Here is a 19,801-nt window from a genome sequence, read left to right on the forward strand (position 1 = left end):
CCAGGGCTACGCAGTGAGACCCTGTCTCAAAAAACACAGCAACAAAACTTGTCAAATTGGTTATGATGATGCTTGCTTGTAATCCCAAGAACTGGGGGCAGAGGCAAGAGGTCAGAAAGTCAACATCGTTCTAAGATGTACAGCTATTAGAGGCTAGCCTACTTCTTGAGATGCTATCTCAAGAAACAAACAAAACTCCCATAAAAAACGTTCTCTATGGCCCTGCTTAGTCTTTTTATCTTCTTTTGCTTGTCAGTTTGAGGGTTGTTAGGATTGTTTTGTGAAAGAGTAGCAGCTGCCAGCCAACTATCAGTACTTAGAACAGGCAATTTCTTTGAAACTCTCCCAGCTCTGTTCCCCTTTTTGAGGTGTTTCCTGTTACTGAGGCTGGCCTTAAATTCAAACTCAATATATACCTGAGGTATCCTGATCCTCCTGCTTCCATTCGAGTGCTGGGACTACAGGTTTGTGCCACCATGCTCAGGTTTGGGGTTATTTTTGTTGTTGTTTGTTGTTGTAATAGAGTTTGAATCTAGGACTTAATGTATGCTAGACCAGCACTCTACCACCAGCCTATGTCACCAGCACCCACATGCCACCCTCCCCTTTTTCCTGCTTGTTTTTCTTGTTATGATAGGGTCAGTTTGTAGCCCTGGCTGACCCAGTTCTCAATGGGTAGCCAGGCTGACGGTAAATTGATGGTAACTCTTGTACTTCAGCACCCTCAGAGCTGGGATTATTATGCAACTGCACTGGTTTGTTTTTTTCTTTGACTGGGAGGTCTTGGTAGAGAAATTAGAGCCAGAAAAGAAGGAACATATGTAGTGATACAGGTCAGATACCTTTTAAAATATACAAGTAAGGGTTTATCTATTTGTTTTTCTGTTGAGAAATTTAGTTCTGGAAAAGTATTCTCTAGTGCATTTGCCATTTGACTTCTGTCTCACACAGAATAATCTTTAATTATCTGAGGTTACTGAACAGGAAGAAGTACTCCTCAAAACAAAGCCAAGTATATTACTGGCCCCTGGTGATCCTAGCACTGTGGAGACTGACGTAGGAATATTATAAGTTGGAGGCCAGCCTGTGCTATATAATAAATACAGTGAGACCCTGTTTCTTTTTTTTCTTTCTTTCTTCCTTTTTTTTTTTTTTTTTTTTGTGTGTGTGTGTGTGTGTGTGTGTGTGTGTGTGTGTTTTCGAGTCATGGTTTCTGTGTAGCTCTGGCTGTCCTGAGATTTTTTCTGTAAGCCAGGCTAGCCTCAAACTCATAGGGATCACCTGCCTCTGCCTCCCAGGTGCTGGGATCAAAGGATGTGTGCCACTACCGCCTTATTTTAATGTGAATACAAGTAGGCTTTGGTGTTTTGCCTACATGTAGGTCTGTGAGAAGGTGTCAGATTCTCTGGAAGCTGAGTTATAGATAGTTGTGAGCTGCTGTGTGGGTGCTGAGAATTAAACCCAGGTCCTTTGGAAGAGCAGCCAGTGTTCTTAACCTCTGAGCCATTTCTTCCAGCCCCTGAGACCCTGTTTTAATAAACTAAATACAAAACATTTGCAAAAAAAAAAAAAACAATGTAAAAACTTTTATCTTTATATTTCTGAGCTACTACTATATATTTGACACTGTCCCTTTATTTTTCAAGGTTTCTTTTGAGGCTTTCTGTCAAGATTTCTTCTATCAAGTTCATACCACTTTGACCTATAAAGATCTGTTTCCTTCATTTCCTTTTATTAAGCTTTATTCTGCTTTGTATGTTCAGTAACCTCAGATAATTAAAGATTATTCTGTGTGAGACAAAGTAGAATTCGGGGCTGTAGTTACAGCTCAGAGGTAGAGTGCCTATATAACCTGGTTGGGGTCCTGGGTTCAAAGGAAGGAAGATGGAAGAAGTCAGGAAGGAAAGAATGAGAATCCTGTCTAGAGTATAGCAACTCCATCTAGGGGTTTCATCCCTTGCTGTTGAACTTATTAGGGACATAGAGCATAGTAATTGATCTCCTTCCATTATATAAGACAGCCATCTGCCATTGATCTAAGATTTCAGGCAGACTTGTATGTTTCAGAATAGTTGTGATTCTGGCAGATGGCCAGCTCTCTGATCATAGGCAGTCAACATCTGCTACAGAATTGCAGGAAACTTGCTACTGCTGTTTCTTTTATGTTGTTGTTTGAGACAAGGTTTCTCTGTGTAGCTGCAGTTGTCCAGGAACTTAACTGTATAGACTAGGCTGGCTTCTAACTCAAGAGATTTGTCTGCATCTGCCTCCCAAGTTCTGGGATTAAAGGCTTACTTCAACGCCTCAATTCTACTTTGTTTGGCTCTTCATTGTGGCTCTTGCTTCTTTGCTTTTTAAGAACTTTTAAAAATTCACAAAGTAGCCAGTTAGGCTAGCTCAGAAGGTATATATGCTTTCCATGTAATGCTGACAACCTGAGCTCAATACCTAGAACCTCCATAAATGTGGAAGGTAAGAACCAACTCCCCAAAGTGGCCTCCAGCCTACACACTACACACACACACACACAGACGGACGGGGGGGGTAATGCACCTCTCCTTTATACACAAATAATAATAATAATAATAATAATAATAATAATAATAATAATAATTGAAGACTGCTTAAAATATGAAAGTAGGGACTGTAGAGGTGGCTGAACAGTAAAGAGAACTTTTGTTCTTGCAGAGAACTGGTGTTCAGTTCTTGGATCCATGTCAGGATACAAAGTAACCAGGTATGATGGCTCCCCATCTGTCATTTCATCAGTTGGGAGGTAAAGAAGATGGATCACTGAAAGTTCACTGTTAGCCTGGTTTATAGAATGAAAGATCATGCCCCTGGAAAAACAACAACTAAAACCAATATGGTGTCTTTTCACGGCTGCAATCCCAGTACTCAGGAACTAGAGGAAGATCTGGAATTCAAGGTCATTCTCAGCTACTTAACAAGTTATTCATCTTCCTTTTCTCTAAACTGCTGTTTGTATGTTTGGAAGACTCTGTATTCTTAATGCTTCCAGAACAGGTTCTGAAGCCATATTTGCTTGAATAGTCTTCAGCCATGCGCACAAGAGACTAGCTCAAGGATGTACATTACTGTAATTAACAAAACAAAACAAAACAAAAAAAACTGTCTTGTGAATACATGTGAGGTAGAAGCTCACTCTCAACATTGAGATTCTATGAAGATTAATTCTTTTCTTTATTAACTAAGATATTGAAGGTCATATTGAATATTTTCTACTAAGGTTTCTAGCATGAAATTCAAGTAAAGATCCTATGGTTTTTAAATTAATTTCCCTTGTGCTTTGCCATTCTCTAGAGATTATTTCTCTGGAGCCAGGCAGTAGTTTTCCTGCTCTAGTTCCATCTCATTTTGTCCCTCTATTTCTCAAGAAATTATTGCTGGTGGTTGTGCTATTAGACACATTCTGTAACTGGCTACTTTGTTGGTGATAAGTTAGATGACCTGTAACCAAATGAAGAGTGGTCCTACCTGAAGAGAGCAGTCAGGTGACTATCAAGTATTATGTGCATTTCTCTTAATTAACTATAATCTTAGGAAACTCAAAGTCTAACTCAAGTGATTGTTGAATGCTGTGAGTTCTGCTTTAATAGAGTTCTTTGAGGGTGTAAAATACTCAATGTCTGAATTTATTTAGCTTAAACTTTCCTAAAAACCAAGGATGAATGAATGAATTAAGCAATCTGAAAGAAGCTTCTGAGTTCTGTGATTTATAGATTCTATGTCCTAAGAAAAATGTAGACCTTTATTGTGTATTTTTAAATAGAAGGTTTGTTTTTTTGAGTTTTTTGTTTTTGTTTTTTTGTTTTGTTTGGGGTTTTTTGGTTTTGTTTTTTTTTTTTTTTTTTTTTTTTTGGTTTTTCAAGACAGGATGTCTCTAGCTTTGGAGCCTGTCCTGGAACTCACCAGGCTGGCCTTGAACTCGCAGAGATCTGCCTTCCTCTGCTTCCTAAGTGCTGGGATTAAAGGCATGTGCCACAGCCGCCTGGCCTGAAGTACAAGTTTTTTAATGTTGCTATTAAAAAATTATGATAAATGTTTGAGGCGCTGGGATGTAATTCTGTTGGGAGAATGCTTACCTAGCATGTACTGTTTCCCCTCACCACATAAAACCAATTGTGGTGGCACACACTTACAATCTATACCTAGAAGTAGAATTGATTGGCTACAGCATTTTCAATTGCACCTTTCTGTCTGTCTGTCTGTCTGTCTGCCTATCTATCTATCTATCTATTTTTCTGAGGTGGGCTTTAATGTAATTTAACCTTTCTTTGAACTTGATATGTAGCCAGGGTAACCTTGAACTCCTGATTTTCCTGACTTCATTTCCCAAATGCTGGGAAAGTGGACATGCTGGCATCTGCACCATTTTAAATTAAGGCTAGCAACACAGAAGGGTTCTAGTTTCTCCATAGTACTAAAACTACCTTTCTGCTTTGATAGTAGGCAGCCTAATTGAGTGTGCAAGTTCAGGAAGTATTGGTTGTTTTAGTTTTGTTTTTTAGTAGGGACCTTATTCTGTAGCCCTGGCTGCCCTTCATATAGTCCACGTTATCCTCAAACCAAGACCCTCCTGCCTCATCTTAAATACTAAGGTTGTAGAGATTATACACATGCCTGGCTTGTTGACAAGTTTTGTTTATTTAGTTGAGTTTTGGTTTTTTGGTTTTTTGCTTTTGGTTGTTTGTTGTTTGGTGATTTTGTTTTGTTGAGACAGTCTCACTGTTTAACTCAGAGATCTGCTTACCTCCTAAAGGCCGGTGATACCACACTTGGCTGATAATGAGTTTTTTAAAGAGAGGTCAGAACAGCTTTTTACCTATCATATATATACCATTATAAACCAAATTGACATCTTTTATGATAGCCTTCTGCTGCCTTGTTAGCTATTTGCCAATACTACACTTCTGTTCAGAACAGTTAACCAGTCAATGTGACATAGAGCAATGTGTGGTTATTTGCCTGCTTTATCTATAAAGATTTAGAAACTCCCTTTATTGTTGCCGTTATTGTTTCTATTTGGTTTAGGTTTTGTTGTAGTTTTTAGTGGGGGTCTCATTCTATAATATAAGGTGTCCTGTAATTCATTATATATCTCAGGCTGGGCTCAAACTTGTGATCTTCCTGCCTCATCTTTCCAAGTGCTAGAATGAAGGCACAAACTACTGTGCTTGACAAAAAAGACCCATTTTTGCTGGAAGGACTGATACTGTTTTATTTTTTTACATGGAATCCATTTTTAGAAAGGAAAACAACAACACATGAAATAAAAGGCGAACTATTTTGGGAAAAAGAAAGGGACCTATGGGGTGGTAGAGAGGGGAGCAGGGTTTGTGTGTGAATTTCCATTATAATTGTGTATGAAAGTGGCATGAAATCATAGACACACAGACACACACAGACACACACAGACACACAGACACAGACACACAGACACAGACACACACACACACACACACACACACACACACACACACACACACACACGCAGAGGGTTTCTCTGTGTAATAGCACTGAGAGTCCTGGAACCCACTATGTAGACCATTGCTGGCCTCATACTCAGAGATCCACCTGCTGGGATTAAAGGTGTATACCACCACTGCCACAATTAATATATATTAATAAAACCTTTTAAAAGCATCCTTCCTAAATAAGAAAAGAAATTACTATTATTCAAAGTTGAACACATAGCCAGGTGTGGTAGTGCATGCCTTTAATCTCAGTACTGAGGCAGACACAAGTGGACCTCTGTGACAGGCAGGACTACATAGAGAGACCCTGTCTTAAACAAAACAAACAAACAAACAAAAAAAACTGAATACCACATTAGTCAAATTACTCATTTATGTTGCATTTATAGTCTTTAGTTCTTGTAAGTATAAACAGAAATACATGTAGGAATGTTTGTAACAGTATTATCCATGACATTGAAAGCTGAAAACAGCAAGTACATGCATACACAGATTGTTTTTCAGCCAGTACAAGTGTTACATAGCTTACACGCACACAGTAAACAGCAAATATAATCAGATCTCCTTCATATAAAATGATCTACAGAAGTTTATACTATATAATAGATACAGATAAGTACTTGGAGCCAGTGCATACCTCTGATCCCAGCATTCTGGTTTGTAAGACAGGAGATTTACAAGTTTGACAGTTATGTAAAGAATTCAAAGTACATGATCTCAAAAAAAAAATTTTTTTTTAACTAAAGCTTTAATAATGGCTATCTAAAACAGTAGATCCTCAGATTATTTTTACTTCTTTTTTTTTTTTTTTGCATGTTTGGAAGTGTTTTTTAGCATGTAACAATTTTTCTAAAAATAAAATGTTTACTACCCAGAATTCATAATAACACAAGCAAGAAATATCTACTGTTTTGTTGTTTTGTTTTTAAGATTTGAGTCTAGACCAGTCACAGTAGTGCACACCTAGCATTCAGGAGTCAGAGAGGCAGGGGGATTGAGACTTTGAAGTCATCCTGGGCTACACAGTGATTTATTGGCAAGGAGGAAAGGAAAGAAAGAAGGTGGATGGGTGAGTGAACACATTTTGGAAGAGCATTTTACGATGGGAGAGCTGCTCTTGAGTGATGGCTCAGCTCATGGAGAGTCTGTCTTTGCCTGTGAAAGGGGTTGCATATGATTCAGCTCATCATCTTCTAACTGTACTTCCAAAGACAACTGTGGTAAGAACAGACTGTCACGTGCAGACTATCTCCGAAACATGAAAGGATCTTATCCCTGTTCATTCTGAAAATCTAAGATTGGAAAAAAGCCCATTTGTTGAAATTTGACCACAGTTTTCTTTTTCCCTTGTGTTTCAGGAACCAATAAAATCACGTGCTCCACAACTTCATTTAGAGTACAGGTTTTATAAACAGCTTGGCAGTACAGGTAAGTGCCTTTATTTTTCTCCCTTTCTTTAACATACAACTTAGTTGGATACCCTAAAGAAGTTTGTCTGGTTTGTCTCCTTTGCTAGACTATTTCTGTCCCTGTTTATTGGATAGGTGGTCAATATAGCCCACCAAAAGCTGCTTGCTCTCTGGTTCCTGGAGGTTCAGTTAAGTGGGGATTGTTACTGTTGTGACCCTGTCACAGTTCAACCTTTAGTAGATGTTTTCACTTGCTTAAAACACACATGTGGGGCTGGAGAGATGTCTCAGAGGTTAAGAGCACTGACTGCTTGCTCTTCCAGAGGTCCTGAGTTTGGTTCCCATCAACCACATGGTGGCTCACAACCATCCGTTATGAGATCTTGTGCCCTCTTCTGGTGTGCAGATATGCATGGAAGCAGAATGTTGTATACATAATAAATAAATAAAATCTTAAAAATAAACACACACACACACACACACACACACAGAATGTTGTATACATAATAAATAAAATCTTAAAAATAAACACACGCACACACATGCGCACTATGAGGATTTGAAATTTGTCCCTCTCCTGACTTTATGCCAGAGGAAAAGAGGAAAAAGGATTGGTCATTTGTATGCTGTGCTTTAGAGCTTTGATTGAAATAAATTCTAAAATACAACACTGGGGTTTTACTCATTGTTTTGCTCATTTACAAAAGCCACTTATAGGCTGTAGAAATGGCTCAGTGGTTAAGAGCACTGGCTGCTCTTTCAGGGACTTACCCAGTTTTGATTTCCACATGGTGGCTCCCAACTATCTGTAACTCCAGTTCCAGGGTATCCCACATCCTCTTCTGGCTTCCTCAGGCGCCAGCCACACAAACGGTGCACAGACATATATGCAGGCAAAATACCCACACATGCAAAAATAATAGCAAAGTGATTTTTATTGTAACTAGAAACTAAGTTCTCAGGATATTGTATAACTTGAAGCTTGCTTCTCTAGCCTCAGAATAAAGTTGATGGGGTTTTGTTATTGTTTGTTTATAAATAAATAATTATACATATATATTTCCACATATAGCTAGACTGTATAATCTAGAACATTGTAAGTTCGCAAGGACACTCTCATTGTAACTCAGGGCTTCCAGATCATTTCTAGTTTTCCATTGTTTTTCCCCACATGAAAACGTTAGCTCTCCCACACGATCACTTATCTGACAAACATGCGTCTTTAGGCCTTCTCCCTAACTTGCCACTATTTCTTCCTTCCTGTCCTTGCTTCTTCTCTGACATTTCTGTATTTTGTAATAACATTGCCACATATATAACCACTATAATTGTATGATTTAAAAATTCATAGAATTTGATGCATACATTTCTAAAAATGGATTATCTATAGATTCCTCAAAGAAACTTGGACCACATTGATTGAGTTGTTCGTTTTGAGACAGGGTTTCTTAGCCCAAACTAGCCAAGATTCCTGCTGCTCCAGTTTTCATCTAAGTGCTCAGATTAAGGGTGTACACCACCACACCTGCTTCTCAGTTTTTGCTTCAATATTTTTCTTAGTTTGATAATGTTGATTTGATTTTGGTTTGATTTGGTTTGTTACCACAGCTGGCTTAAAATTTACTGTGTAGCCCAATCTGGACTTGAATTCATGGTAATCCTTCAGCCTCCCAAGTACTAGGATTTCAGGTGGGAACTATAACACCTGGCTCATAATGTTGTAAGTTTCAAAAATTTCAGGGTCTTAGCCTAGTCATGAAAAAAAAAATTATACACATCTCACAAATCTTAGACATAGGTTAAAGCGTGCCTAATCCAACCCAGCAAATGTTTGAGTGGGCAGAGGGAAACATATGAAGCCACGTGGTCATGCACAGTATTGCACATCTATAATCCTAGCAATATTCAAGACTGAGGTAGAAGGGTCACTTGAGCCCAACAGATTGAGATCACAGCATCTGAAAATGCAAAACAGAGCTAGCATATAGGTCAGTAGTAGAACATTTACATGATAGGTGCAAGACCCTCTGTTCAAAAATTCTCTGTGGGAAAAATTCATTATATGAGAAATCTGTGCTGTTGGAGTCCTGCTCTTTCTAAACACAAAACACTGCAATCTAGAGGTTTGGACATTCTTTGTAAAGAAGCATGATACAAAGAAGATTAGAGAAAGGGGGTTGCAAATTACAAACAAACAAACAAAAAAAAAAAAAGCAGAAAAGAAAAACTAGAAGCCCTAATACTGGTGTGTATGTTTGCTGCCAGTGAGAACAGGAGGGTGCTGTTGTTCTATTTAGGCCAGCTCTCACTGACTTGACTATTGTAGGTTTTTAACCCGGTGTCTCTTCTGGACAACCATCTGAAAATTATAACATCTTCTGCATTTTATTATTTTTTGTTTGGATGTTTATTTTTAGGGGGTGTGTGTAAGCTAGAGTTGATGTTGTGTGTCCTTTATTGCCCTTCACCTTATTTTTTGAAAGTGTCTCTCAGTGTACCTCACCATTTTGGTTAGGCTAGCTAGCCAGTGAATTCCCTTTCATTAGAGTTATAGGCAAGTACTTCATCCACTGAGCCATCTCTGCAGTGTCATCTATATTTTCTATGAAATTCAGTGGTGTTTTTTGTCTTTTTTTAACATTCAAGCTTGCACATTGGCTTCTTTCTTTCGAAGATTTATGTGTATGAGTGTTTTGCCTGCATGTATGTATATATACTTTGTGCATGCTTGTTGCCAGAAAAGGATGTCAGATTTCCTAGAAGTGGAGCTACCGACAGTTTGTCAGCTCCAGCTGAGTGTTGGAACTCTTACATGGGTCCTCTGAAATAGTAGCCAGTACTCTTTACTGCTAAGCCATCTCTCCAGCCCCTTTCTTTCTGTTGTTGTTGGTTGGTTTTGATAGTATCTTGCTGTATATCCTAGTCTGGCCTAGAATTTTCTTTGTATCTCAAGCTATTCTTCAACTTGAAATCCTTCTTTCTCTGTTTACTTCCTGTGTATTGGAGTTACAGGTGTACAACTCTGCCTGATTTTACCCAGTGCTCTTAAAATAACTGGAGTGCATGTTATCTTAACATTCTTGTCTGTAACTAACAAGTGGCCAGGCTTTTCTAAGATGAGAACTTTGGGAATGTTTGCAATTTACCCTAGTGCAGTGGTTCTCAACGATCTTAATGCTATGACCTTTTAATACAATTCTTAATGTTGTAGTAACCCCCAACCATAAAATTATTTTGCTTCTACTTCATAACTGTAATTTTGCTGTTATGAATTGTATTGTAAATATCTGGTAGGCTGGATATCTGATATGTGACCTCCCCCCAAGGGGTTGTGACCCACAGGTTAAGAACCACTACCCTAGAGCAAGAATTGCTTTTGAATTTTCTTTAAAAACCTTTTTAGACTACACGCAGAGAAACCCTGCCTCAAAAACAACAAACAAAAAAATTCCAGCAACCTCTTTTAGTTTTATTTTATTTTATTTTATGTATATGAGCCTACATATATGTCTGTTTACCATGTGTTCTTGTTGCCCTCAGAGACAAGAAGAGGGTCTTAGATCTGCCCAATCTGGAGTCACAAATGGTTGTGAATCACTATGTGGGCCCTGGGAATCAAACCCAAGTCCTTTGGAAGAGCAACAAGTGCTCTTAACTGCTGAGCCATCTCTCCAGCCCCTTCTTTTGAATTTTCTTAATAAATAATTGTCCATCTGCTTGACTTGTAGCCATACTATTTACTATTCCTTGAGGTGTAAAATTCAATGTTGGAAACTAAAGGGTATTTGGAGTTACCCAACTTGGTTTAAAAATCTGCCATTTTGTTCATTTCATAGTGCATACTTGGTTTTCATCTCAGCTGCTTTGTACTACTGCTTACCATACACTTGCAAGTCTATTTTCAAGCCAAATTTCTTCCCTTTATTAAATTCACACACATAATATATAGTTATTGATACAAATATTGTGATGTTTTGATAATGATCCTTGGTTTGGTTGGTTGGGTTTTTTGTGAGGAGCTAAGGCTGGAACTCCAGTCCTTAACAGATGCAAAACAACCTGCAATCCTAGTTCCTCCCTTAGCTTTTTGACATCTGTTTCACATAGTTAGCTTTGAATGCTTTTATAGATTTACACTCAGCTGCAACCTACAGATCTTTTTTATACAAACAGCATTTTATAGTTGCAATTACTTTTAACCATCTAACCCTCTCAAATAATTTATTTTATCGCACTATCACTAAATACTAAAACATTGTTTTATTCTGTATTGACTATCTTTAAACTGTGATTAAAGTTCTTTCTTTTTTTTCCCCTTGTTTTTAAAGACAGGTTCTTACTATGTAGCCTGGAAGTCACAAAGATCCACCTGCTTTTGGCTCCCTAGTGCTAGGATTAAAGGCTTGCATCACCAACACTGTACTTAAGGAATTATTTTTTGGATCTAGGGATGTCCCAGTGGTTAAGAACACATGGATCTCTTCAGAAGTCTCAGGGTCCTACTTACATGGTAGTGCACAACCTTCTATAACTTCAGTCCTAGGGGATTCTGATGCCCTGGCTGGTCTCTGTAGGTTCTGCGTGTATACATGCAGGCAAACACCCATATACATAATAAATAAAAAGGAAAAATAATTTTAAAATTCCTTTTTAATTGTGTATAGGTGTGGGGAGTGGTATGTACGAATGAATGCAGGTATCCAAAATGGCCAAAGGTATTGGATCACCTAGAGTTGGAGTTACAGGCAGTGGTGAGACACTAAGTATGGATGCTGGGGATTCAGCTCAGGTCCTTTTTTAATGGTTGAACCATCTTTCCTGCTCTCCAGTATATTTAAAAGTCTCACATAGTTCAGTTACATGATGGATAGGCAGTATTTCAGGATTCAGGGTGATATATTCATTAGAAATAAATGGAATCCTGTGCCTTCTTCTGGCCTCTGTGAACATTTGGGTTCAGATGCACATACCCCAACACACGTATACACATAATTTTAAAGTAATAAAAATTTATCATTTTTAAGAGAAATGGGTCATTGGGCTTGTGTGGCAAATGCTTTAACCTTTGTGATCTCTTGTTGGTCCCCACAAATAATGTTTTTAAACAATAACTTTGACATATTTAGCATATTTAGTGAAAGTACTAGAGTGACTTAACGGTAAATTCCCTCCACTTGACTAGGCATCTGGTTAAATTGATGAGCTCTCAGCGTGTAAACACTTGGAGCCATATTTTACTCCAGGGAACTGTAGCTTCTGTCTATGAGTACATTCTCTCCTTTTCACACTCATCCTGATATTTTTTTGTGCCAGTAGTTAATGATTATTTGTCTTAAGGAGCAGAAAAGAGATATGAATAACAAATTCATGGTATTTGGGTGAAGCATCCTAATTACTTCTACAAGGATTAAGTAAACAAGATATAAATCTTTTTATCAGATCTTGAGACATAAGTGTCCTGTAAATAGCCAAAGAACTGTTTCGACTCTCTAATATTAAACCAGTGGACAAATAGTATCTTGTCCACTCTCAACAATTGCATCTCAGTTAATATAGCCATCTAAACCTGTGGTGATATATTGTTTATGATCTAATAAAGCCACTGGAGATCAGTTTGCAAAGCCAGCCACACTAGTTAGCTATAGAAACTAGACAGTGATGGCACACACCTTTAATCCCAGGACTCGGGAGACAGGCAGATGGCTATCTGAGTTGAAGGCCACCCTGACCTCACAAGAGTGAAGAGTAACAGCTCATGCCTTTGATCCTAACACTTGGGATCACATGCCTTTAATCCCAGCACTAGGGAGTTGGAGACAGGAATCACATGACTAGGCTGAGAAAGAAATAAAAGGAGGAGGAAACAGGGAATCCAGAGCCTTTTGCCTCTGAGGATTTGTGGAGACAGGATTGCCATTTCAGCTGGGTAGAGGTGAGATCTACTGGCTTGGCTGCTTTGCTTCTCTGATCTTCAGCTTAAAACTAGAACCCGAATGTCAGTTTTTGGATCTTTTATCGTGTTACATAAACCTACTACTCTGCTACCTAAAAAGGGGGATGGAAAGGTGTGTATGTGTACATGTATATAAAGTCCTGGGGAAAAACTAACATTTACATTTCATAAAAGTATCTTAAAGAAAATTTTAATCTCTTTACCAACTCCTGGGCTCAAGGGAGCCTTCTACTCTAGCCTCCTGAGTAGCTGAGAATACAGGCATACATGACAGCACCTGTCACCTTAGTGTTTTGTTGTTGCTGTTGTTGTTGTTTTGTTTTACATGACAGGGTTTCTCTGTGTAGCTTTGTAGACCAGGCTGGCCTACAACTCATAGAGATCTTCCTGCCTCCGCCTCCCAAGTGCTGGGATTAAGGCGTGTGCCACCACCACCCAGCAATCCTAGTGTTTTTATGTATCCATTTTCATTAAATATTTTCTGATTTTAAAAAAATGAAGATTTGTAGCCGGGTGTTAGTGGCGCACACCTTTAATCCTAGCACTCGGGAGGCAGAGGCAGGTGGATCTCTGTGAGTTCAAGGCCAGCCTGATCTACCTAGCAAGTGCCAGGATAGGCTCCAAAATTACACAGAGAAACCCTGTCTTGAAAAACCAAAAAAATAAAATAGGACTGGAGGCAAGCCTTAGGGCATTTTCTTAATTAGTGATTGATGTGGGAGGAGAGGGCCCAACCCATTGTAAATGGTGTCACCTCTGGGCATGTGGTCCCAGATTCTGTAAGAAAGCAAGCTGAGCAAACCATGAGGTGCAAGCCAATAAGCAGCACTCCTCCTATGGCTTCTGCCTCAGCCATATGTCCCAGTTCCTGCCCAGTTTGAGTTCCTGACTTGGCTTTCCTCAATGGACTGTGATTCAGAATAAGTAAGCCACATAAACCTTTTCCTCCCTGTCTTAGTTAGGGTTTCTATTGCTATGAACACAGCAACTCTTATAAAGGAAAACATTTAATTGGGGCTGGGCTTACAGTTTCAGAGGGTTAGTCCATTATCATCCTAGTGGGAAATGTGGCAGTGTGCAAGCTGAGAGTTTTACATACTGATCTATGGGCAGCAGGAAGAGACTTTAACACAATGGCCATGCTTGTGCATCTGAAATCTCAAAACTCACCCCCAGTGACACGCTTCCTCCAACAAGGCCGCACCTCCTAAAAGTGGGCCTATGGTGGCCATTTTTATTCAAACCACCACATTCTCCAAGTTGCTTTTGGTCATGGTGTTTCATCATAGCAAAGTAGCCCTAATAGATTTATTTATTTATTATTTATACAGATCTCATTGCATATGGTTGTTAGCCACCATGTAGTTGCTGGGAATTGAACTCAGGACCTTTGGAAGAACAGCCAGTGCTCTTATCCACTGAGTCATCTCTCTAGCCCAGAATGTTGTCATTTAAAACAATTAAAATACTGAAAAACTAAAAACAAGGATAATAATGCTAGACAATAGGCTTCCCATCTATGGGCTGCTTCATCAAGTTCCCTATACTAAGAGTCTGCCACTGTAGAGCTTTGGTAGCAAGCCAGCCACAAGGCTACTGGTTCTAAGGCTTTTTTTTTCGAAAACTCTGGGCCTCTCACAGTACTATATTTCAGGACATTTAGCTATTGGGATAGCATCATCACCAGATAACAAAACCAACCAACAATTGTCACAGATCACATCATTTGATAGGTATCTTTTAGGACATTAGGATTTCAAGGGTGACAGTTCTTTAAAAAGAAACCCGTTGAAAAACAGTAGAGTCATGTGTGAGGCTAGAATCTCAGCAAGCAACTTTAGAGTTGTCCTTAGTGGTTGGTAGTCTAATACTGATCTTTGTGTGGTGCTTGTCCCCTTCATGGCATTACCACATCCCTATGGAGTCTTCATTGTGAGGTCCCACTTTCTATTAGAAACGTCAAAGGTCACTGTTAGGACTAGTTACAGTTCACTGCTGAAACTTAAATGTTTTAAATGTCATATACAGAGTAGTCCTATAAATTTAGAGCTAATATTTATGTCTATGAAAAGTTTTAAATAGTTAATGAAACCGAAGGATTTGGGGTTATTGGTTTTCTTCTGTTCCACATCAGGTGGCTCTTCTAACATAAGACAGAGATTTTGGATTTTCCTTCAACAAACATGCTTGGGTTTAGAGAAGGAGAGAGGTACACTCCAACCATAAAGGCAGCTTTAAAATTTTATTAAATTGGGACTTCAAAAAGATAATTTGCCTTTTATAGTTGTAAAGGACAACAAAAACTTATGAAATCTTATCCTGGTGGAAATATACTATACCATTAAGCCAGTTTAACTCTTAACTATCTCCTTTCCTCATCAGGAAGGCTCTCCTGTTCAAATCTATTCTTTATTAATCTTGATGGTATCTATAGTTTTTCTTCTCCTATGGAAACAAAAGCGAAACCTCTCCCCTAACATAACTCATATCCTGTTTTCCATTCTTAGCTTAATACATCTTTAAAATATATAGGTTGATTTAAGTCATCAGGTTTTTTTCTGTTACCCAATGTCTCTCTACCACTGTTGTTCCTTTTTCATTACCATTTAAGAAATTTAAAGTTAATAAAGCATTGTTTAATCTATTTCTGGGTGTTTTTATTACTCCCTTCTGTTTATTAAAATACTTTTTTGTTTGTTTTTTGAGACAGGGTTTTTCTGTGAAACAGTCCTGGCAGTCCTGGAACTTTCTCTGTAGACCAGGCTGATCTTGAACTCACTGAGATCCACCTATCTCTACTTCCTGAGTGCTGGGATTAAAGGCTTGTGCCACCACCTGGCTAATCTTTTCTTTTAAAGTTCAATTAAACCTTTCTATAAGTGCTTGTCCTGTGGGGTTGTGTGATATACCTGTAATATGCTTTATGTTATAGTATTAAAAAAACTTTTTCATTTTGCTAGACACATAGTCTGGAGCATTGTTCAGTCTTAATTTGTGCAGTTATCCCCATAATGGCTAATAGATAAGGAATTACAGAATCAGCCTTTTCTCAACTCATAACAGTTGCCCATTGAATTCCTGAATAGGTATCTATAGTATGGTGAACGCATTTTTATTTTCCAAATTCTGCAGAATGAAACACATCCATTTGCCAAATTTCATTTCTTTGAATACCCTTTGGGTTACTACATGCAGATAGGGGAGTTTGATTATACAAGGAACAAGTTGGACATTTTCTTATAATTTCCTTGTCTTGTTTGCTGAGTCATACTCCTGCTCAAAGATTAATTTTATTTAATCAAGCACATCTCTGAATTGTTAACCAAAGCAATAGGAAAAATGCAACACACCTTAGAATAATACTCCCCTACAGTTATGGGGGTGGAGGATGTAACTGGATCAAGAAACTGTCTAGTAAGAGCTGTGTAGGTAACTGTAGATAACTATATCATGTCAAAACATTACGAATATTAGACACACTGAAAGACTGCTTTTATACTGGGATCTTATTCGTTAATGCTACTGTATAGTCAAATAGAAGCCAAAACAATTACATATAATGCTGTGAGAGACTTGTTCCTCTTCTGGAGGAACAGTTGACACTTCATTGTTCTTTAGTACTCAGAGTCAGGCCTGATGGCACATGCCTGCAGTACCAGGACTCAGGAGGCTACATATTGAAATTCTGTCTCAAAGGAGATAAAAAGTGGAGGAGAGGGGTAAGGAGCAGAGAGATCTCAACAAGTAAAAATTGCTTCCTGTGCAAGCCTGACTCTTGACTTCAGTCTCCAGAACCCACTTTCTAAAGCTGCCCTCTGTCCTCCACACAAGCATCATGGCAGAGACACACATATAAATAAATAAGCACACCTTTAATCCCAGCAGAAGCAGGAGGCTCTTTGTGAATTCAAGGCCAGCCTGGTTTACAGAGTGAGTTGCAGGACAGGCTTGAAAGCCACAAAGAGAAACCTTGTCTCCAAAAACAAACAAACAAACAAACAAACAAAGAGGAAGATGTAAAAGGCCACTCATAGTTTTATAATTTATGTTACTGTAAAAGTTTGGAAAATCTCTCTTGCAAGAAAAAAAACTTATATTTTACACATTTTGGATCGTTCGTATTTTTTCATTTACAGTACAGTGTTGTGAAATTGTTGACCTATGCATGCCTCACAATTACAGAGTACTGACATCCTTTAGTATGTTGTTTTTGCAAAGTGCAGACCAACTGGAGGCATTTGCTCAGTGTGAAGGCAACATTTGTTACTTGGAATTTATATTTTATATTCAAAACAGAAGGTAAAATTCTGGAAATAAGCCCAATTAATTTATGTATAAGGTAACTATACTGGGAAGTTATTGATAGTTCCAGAAAATTGTTACTGTGCTTACATAGGCAAAGATTTAGAAGAGCCTGTCAATGAGGTTCATTTTTCAGATAATCACAATGGCTAATGTTCTTGGTGCCACTTTCTCCTCTTTAATGCTAGGGTGTGCATTTGGTGTTGTTTTGTCTTAATATTTACATTTCTTACTCCTTGTCTATTTGTTTTTCTTCCATATTCGAAAAGCCAAGGTTTGGACATTGACTTAGGGCATAGTGATACCCCTTAGGACAGTGGTTCTCTACATTCCTGGACATTGAATAAGGCATAGTGAAGCCCAGTAGGCATCGGTTCTCCACCTTTCTAGTCTGTGACACTTTACAAAGTTCCTCATGATGTGCTGATCCCCAACCATAACATTACTTTTGTTGCTACTTTATAACTGTAGTTTTGCTACTGTTATGAATTGTAAGTATCTGTGTTTTCTTTTTTGTTTGTTTCTGTTTTGTTTTTGGTTTTTCAAGACGGGTTTCTCTGTGGCTTTGGAGGCTGTCCTGGAATTAGCTCTTGTAGACCAGGCTGGTCTCGAACTCACAGAGATCCACCTACCTCTGCCTCTGCCTCCCAAGCGCTGAGATTAAAGGCGTGCACCACCAACGCCCAACTAAGTATCTGTGTTTTCCAATGGTCTTAGGCAACTCCTGTGAAAGGGCCGTTTAACTCCCCCATCCCCCAAGGGGTCCACAGGTTGAGAACCACTACCTTAGTGGATGCTTGTTTAAAGTTGAGAGTAGGGTAAGTTTCATTCTAAACTGAAGTCTAGAGTAAACTCAGTGATTGTCATGGGGTTCACGAAGCCTTCAGACATTCTTCATCCTTGTCTTAGTACATCAAGGTCAATCATTTAGAGGGGATCCAATACTTAATATTCTAAAAGCCATCAAGTACTGTGGAACAAAAGTCTTCATTATAGGTAAAAGTTGTTTTGTTTTGTTGAGACAGGGTTTCTCATGTAGCTTTGGATCCTGTCCTGGAATTCGCTCTGTAGACCAGTCTGGCTTTGAAGAATATTATCTTTCCATTCCAGTAAAAAACTATAAAGCAGACACGGTAGTGCATACCTTTAATCCCAGGACTCAGGAGGCAGAGGCAGATAGGCAGATTTCTGTGAGTTTGAAGCCAGCTTGTCCTTCATAGAGAGTTTGTTTGTTTTAAAAGACTAAGATATATATTCCTTGTCCCCACTTTCAAAATGGCAACTTACTTGCTTCCTAAAGCCCTCTTACATTTTTGGAATGAAAATTTATAAGCACACTTTAGCAAAACACAACAAAAGATGCATTTTGTTTTTGTTTTTCAAGGCTGGGTTTCTCCTTGTAACAGCACTGGCTGTCCTATAACTCACTCTGTAGACCAGACTGGCCTTGAACTCAGAGATCCACCTGCCTCTGCCTCTCAAGTGCTAGAATTAAAGGTGTGCACCACCACTACTACTACTGCTACCACCACCACCACCACCACCACCCAGCTAAAAGATGTATTTTTTAACATTAGTGATCAGTTAATACTTCCATTTTCTTTCTGTAATTCTTAAGTAATTTATAGTCCATCCACTAAAGAGTTTGTCAGGCCTGGCGTTGGTGGCTCACACCTTTAATCCCAGCACTCGGGAGGCAGAGGCAGGCGGATCTCTGTGAGTTCGAGACCAGCCTGGTCTACAAGAACTAGTTGCAGGACAGACTCCAAAGCCACAGAGAAACCCTGTCTCAAAAAAAGAGTTTGTCAGCTCTACACCTTTACATTCTTAAGCTTTGAACAGGCTAATACACATTTAATTTTGCATTGCATTTTCCTCTTACTTTTTAGTTCATATTGCTTTAATTCATCATCCCTGACTGGCCTATAGAATATCTTGCTCCACTCTTTTAGTGATTATCCAATGAAATGATGTTTTCTTTGTTTTTGAGACAGGGTTTCTCTGTGTAGCTCTGACTGTCCTGAAACTCAGGTTGGGGTTAGGTTTAGTAGGGCACTCTGTAGACCAGGATGGCTTCAAACTCAGATAGGTGCCTGCCTCTGCCTCCCAGGTGCTGGAATTAAAATCGTGTACCACCACCACCTGGCTTAGAAATGATATTTTCAAAAAAACAAAACAAAAAACACCAAACTACTGTTTTAACAAATATGAAAGGTGGGCACAGCTCCACAGAAGCAGACTTAGGTTGAAAGGAAGGAGAGGGTTGTGTGTACTTGGGTCATGCTGAATGCTAAGAATAGAACTAATCTCCAGCCTCACTTCTGTCTGTCATAACTACATCCAGAACTGAAGTTGTTTAATCTAAATGTAAGTATAAACTGCATATTGAATTTCAAAAATTTTGCCCTTCCCCTAAAAGTTTAAAATATAATTTAAAAATTGATTCTATATTTAGGATTGGACAGTTCAGCAGTTAAGAGCCCTGGTAGATCTTCCAAAGGACCCCGGTTCAATCTCCAACATCCACATGGCAGCTCTCAACTATCTCTAGCTCTAGTCCTAGCAGATCTGATTTCCCCTTCTGGCCTCCTCTGGCACTCCATGCATGTAATATACAGATACTCATGCAGGCAAAACAC

The 19,801-nt window shown here is 38.7% G+C and overlaps 1 protein-coding gene across 10 annotated transcripts in view; it reads left to right on the forward strand.

Annotated features, from left to right (window-relative positions):
- The window catches only part of Csnk1g1 (casein kinase 1 gamma 1), a 131,264-nt gene that overhangs the window by 56,457 nt on the left and 55,006 nt on the right, over positions 1 to 19,801 (forward strand). For 9 of the 10 annotated variants that reach the window (XM_027411313.2, XM_027411314.2, XM_035443779.1 and 6 more), the window contains one exon: positions 6,857 to 6,926. In XM_027411313.2, coding sequence (XP_027267114.1) covers positions 6,857 to 6,926 — 70 coding nt within the window. Of the gene's footprint in view, positions 1 to 2,688; positions 2,738 to 6,856; positions 6,927 to 19,801 lie in introns of those variants that run through there. The other variant, XM_035443784.1, reaches the window with a different exon arrangement.

The sequence above is a fragment of the Cricetulus griseus genome, chromosome 4 (assembly GCF_003668045.3).
Source record: "Cricetulus griseus strain 17A/GY chromosome 4, alternate assembly CriGri-PICRH-1.0, whole genome shotgun sequence".
Taxonomy (NCBI): Eukaryota; Metazoa; Chordata; class Mammalia; order Rodentia; family Cricetidae; genus Cricetulus; species Cricetulus griseus.